The sequence below is a fragment of the Oryctolagus cuniculus genome, chromosome 13, assembly GCF_051225735.1.
Source record: "Oryctolagus cuniculus isolate XC-2025 breed Fujian yellow rabbit chromosome 13, ASM5122573v1, whole genome shotgun sequence".
NCBI classification, from domain to species: domain Eukaryota; kingdom Metazoa; phylum Chordata; class Mammalia; order Lagomorpha; family Leporidae; genus Oryctolagus; species Oryctolagus cuniculus.
The window spans coordinates 79,564,517-79,568,403 of record NC_142879.1 but is presented as its reverse complement, the minus strand read 5'-3'; the positions used below and the strand labels follow the sequence as shown (position 1 = coordinate 79,568,403).

The window sequence follows — 3,887 nt, the reverse complement described above, 5'->3', positions numbered from 1 at the left end:
GGAAGGGCCAGGCTCACTCTTTTATAACAACTTACCTCCCAGGAGCTCACCGGGGTCGCACAAGAACTGCCTCAATCTCTTCTGATGGCAGTGTCTCCGATGACCTAACCAACTCATACCACTCCAGTGCAGCCACATCAAGGGCCAAACCAGCGGGACGCTACATTCAAACCATAGCACCCACTGACCTGCCTGGGATCACCTCTCAGGTGGCCCTAGGGGGAGGGTGCTCAGCTTTGGGACCAGGAGAAAGTGGCTTCCAACCCTACTGTCTGCATTGGACTCCTCATAGGATGGACATACGGACTGAAGCCCTTGCTCCCCCTGTCAGTCTGTGAAATCTGTGAGGGCTGAAAATGTGCTTAGAAAGAAGGCCCTTCCAGTCTCTATTGTTCCTTCCACAGAGCCAAGCTAGGCTCTGTAGCCAGATTGCTGTTTGTTAAACCAGCCAGGGAGAAGGGTCTCCATCAAACTTAATGATTTCACCAAATGCCGTGATGTCCCTCTTTTCTTGTCACTCACTGGCTGTGCCAAGCCCCCTGTAATGTGAGTCACTCATGAATGGCTGTCTCTGGTGCTGATCCAGAGAGGAGGGGAGGGGAGGGGAGGGGAGAGGAGAGGAGAGGAGAGGAGAGGAGAGGAGAGGAGAGGAGAGGAGAGGAGAGGAGAGGAGAGGAGAGGAGAGGAGAGGAGAGGAGAGCAACTCACTCTTGGGCTGAGCAGATGCAGCTGACTTCTCACCTATTGACTACTTGCCTGTTAGGCGGGAAGCTTTAAAGAAACCACTTCACTGTGCCAGCTCTGAGAAGAGAAAACTGCCTCAGAAAGGAAACAGAACCCAGCATGGCAGACTGAGTGTGGAGAAGTGTTCACCCAGAAGTCAGAGGATTTACCTCCTAGAGACTCCTAGGGAAAGAGCATCATGCTCAAAATGACCATCTTCCTGTCCGAGGATGAGATTCAGCTACACACAAATGGAAGTGCCTCTGCTAGAGCTGATGTCCAAAAGCCAGCTGGTGCCCAAGCACAGGCCTGTCGGGGTTCACTAAAATCTGGAGGTGGAAAATTGAATCCTTTCAGTTCAACTACGGTATGATAGCAAGGTTGAGAATGAGTTCCCCAATCAAGTGTTATTTTCTTGAGTGTTAGCTGATGTCAAGCATGAGTCAGCTCATTACTGAACGTGAGATTTATCATGGAACAGCATCTTGTCTTTGGTCCATACCTTATACTTGGATCCTCTGAACTCAGGTCAGACAGGGTGGATTGTTAGCCTAGTTTATAGATGAAGGCATTGACACGTAAGTTAGGTTTCCACATCAACAAAGAAACTGGTAACCAGAAGCTGAAGTTCCAATATTGTTTGCAAAGGATTATTTAATTCCAAGGAAAATATAATAAGGAAACAATTATTAGGTATTTGGTTTTTAATCACAGGTCCTGCTAATAAGATGAGAAGAGTTGGAAATTTCAAATGTAGATTTGTATCTTCAATCATCCTTTGAAATATAAATAAATGATCTAGGTTGAATCTAGTTATTAAGAACTCCACCCTCTTACTCCTCTTACCAAGCAGGATGCTTCACTGTTCTGGTCCCCAGGCAGGACTGATATTCTCCACCCAAAACTGGTTGTCAGTTTCATTGAGAAATGGGTTACTCAATATTTATTGAGGCCTCTGTATTATTCCAGCACAAAGATGAGATAGCAATCCTTCTTCAAGACATCTTTATAGAAGTAGTTTGGCAAATGGAATATTCCTCTTGCAACTCTCTCTACTCAGGTGTGCAGTGTAGGGTGTTTGCACCCAAGGGAAGGAGAGAATGCTCAGTTTATTTAATTGGCTAAACTAGGGAGAGGTGGAATTTATGCAGTTTCTCCGAAGGACAGTGAAAGAACTTGTTCCTTATGTGCACGGTGGGATGGGGAGAGAGAAGGAACTTGCTTGAGAAAGTTATCTACAGCAAATGCCCTGTTACAAGCATGGGTCCCACCACAGGAAGGACTTGGGGATGGTCCCCCAAGGGCTAAGATTTTATTCTAGACCCTACTGCTCAAGGCAGTGGGCAGCAATGGGTTTCCTGCCAGAGAAACATGAGAGGCCTGGATGAGTTTCCATGCTTCCAACCTGAGGCTGGCCAAGTCCATACCACAGCCACCCCATTCTGTATCCTCCTTCCTTTCAATGTCTTTGGGCTGTCTAGTCTTTGGGCTGGCCACTTGCCTCGACAGTCTCTCCCTAGCGAAAACCCCAGTTGTCTTCCCTGTGAGTGTAACAGGTAGGTCTGAGACCCTACTGTGTGTTAAACATGCTGGTTCCCACCAGACTCTCCTAGAGGGGACCCTCCCACTCCAAGTCCTAGATTTCTTGTCTGCAGCTGGTCTGTCCCTCCCTGGGAGGAGGATCTTGCCCCAGGGAAGGGTGGGAACATTTCTCCTCCCTTTGCTCCAAATGCAGAAAAGGAGGGGGTTCCCATGCCAGGGCAAGGCTCCCCACAGACACTGCTCAGACCCAGCAGCTGCCCTGAGTTCTGAACCACAAACTCTGAGAGCAGCACATTGGCAGCAAGCTCGGAAGCTCGGCGAGCTACGGGAGACGCAGGCATGGCTGAGGAGCTGTCTCCAGAGCAGGTGGCTGAGTTCAAGCAGGCCTTCTCCAGGTTCGACAAGAATGGGGATGGCACCATCAGCGTCGAGGAGCTGGGTGCAGTGATGCAGTTGCTGGGCAAGAAGCTCTCGGAGGAGGAGCTGAAGGCTCTCATCACCCGAGTGGACAAGGATGGAGACGGAGCCATCAGCTTCCAAGAGTTCCTGGCAGAGATGGTCAGGATGATGAAGGCAGGGGGCAGTGAGCAGGACCTGCGGGAAGCTTTCCGAGCCTTTGACCTGAATGGTGACGGCCACATTAGTGTGGAAGAGCTCAAGCAGGTCATGAGCAAGCTGGGGGAGAAGCTTTCTCATGAGGAGCTGAATGCTATGATCCAAGAGGCCGACACAGACAAGGATGGCAAGGTGAACTACGAGGAATTCATGCACATTTTCACCCAAAAGTGAGGTTTGGGGGACACCGGCCCCACCCATCTGCCTACCTGACTCTGGCCTGCTAGGTTCTTGTACCTTCTTGGGGGACCTTGCTTTTGTGATGGGGATGAAAAAGGAAAGTCTGGATTGGTGGATGGGAAGTTCCTCACTGGTGAGAAGACTCTGCTCTCCTGCCCTGCGTGCTGCTGTGCCACTGGGGGCTGCTCGAGACCCCTCTCTGCCTGATGAGACCCTGGGCAAAAGGCAGCCTTCCCCGGGCTGGGCTCTCCTCTTCTCCCAGTGGTGGAATGGGTGCTCCCTACCTCACAGGGCTGTTGTGAGGGGTCTCTAACTGATGTGATGATCCAAATAAAAAGAATGCAAAGTCCAGTTGTGCTCTTGATGTTGGACTGGCAAGAGGAGAATATGAGGGCCCCAAAGAGTACATTCACGGTTCTTTTGAGTTTCAGTCCTTGGCCAGGGTGGGAGAACTGACTTGAATAGGCCCCATGGTCTACTTCTTGCCTCCCCTGATGACCGAGGAAGAGAAAAGGTGAGTGGCCATACTGAGTGGGAGGGAGGGCACAGGCCTCTTTGGCTTTAGGGTCTATCTGAGCTGCTGGTAAGGACCAGAAACCATGGTTAGAGTCTAGGATGTGCAGCAGCCCCACCTGTGCCACAACCTAGGAAGGATGGCATCCTCTATGTACAGCCTGTTGTAGTGTAACCTTAAAAAAAACCTCTCTGTGTGTCTGTCTTGTATTTGAGATTCAAGATCTGGTAGTTTTTTTTTTTTTTTTTTTTTTTTTTTAAAGCTTGGAACATTCTGTCCAGGGCAGTTTGCACTGCAAGCTGTTCTCACAGAG

General features: G+C 49.9%; 1 protein-coding gene across 1 annotated transcript; it reads left to right on the top strand.

Annotated features, from left to right (window-relative positions):
* The first annotated feature begins 2,450 nt into the window (after positions 1 to 2,450).
* LOC100347856 (calmodulin-alpha) lies at positions 2,451 to 3,411 on the top strand. Its single transcript, XM_002721679.6, has one exon. The coding sequence runs from the start codon at positions 2,605 to 2,607 to the stop codon at positions 3,052 to 3,054; it is 450 nt and encodes a 149-aa protein (XP_002721725.1). The 5' UTR covers positions 2,451 to 2,604; the 3' UTR covers positions 3,055 to 3,411.
* Positions 3,412 to 3,887: the final 476 nt, after the last annotated feature.

What these genes read in the sequence shown, in the direction of transcription:
- LOC100347856 (XM_002721679.6), top strand. Translation starts at nt 2,605, where the DNA reads ATGGCTGAGGAGCTGTCTCCAGAGCAGGTGGCTGAGTTCAAGCAGGCC.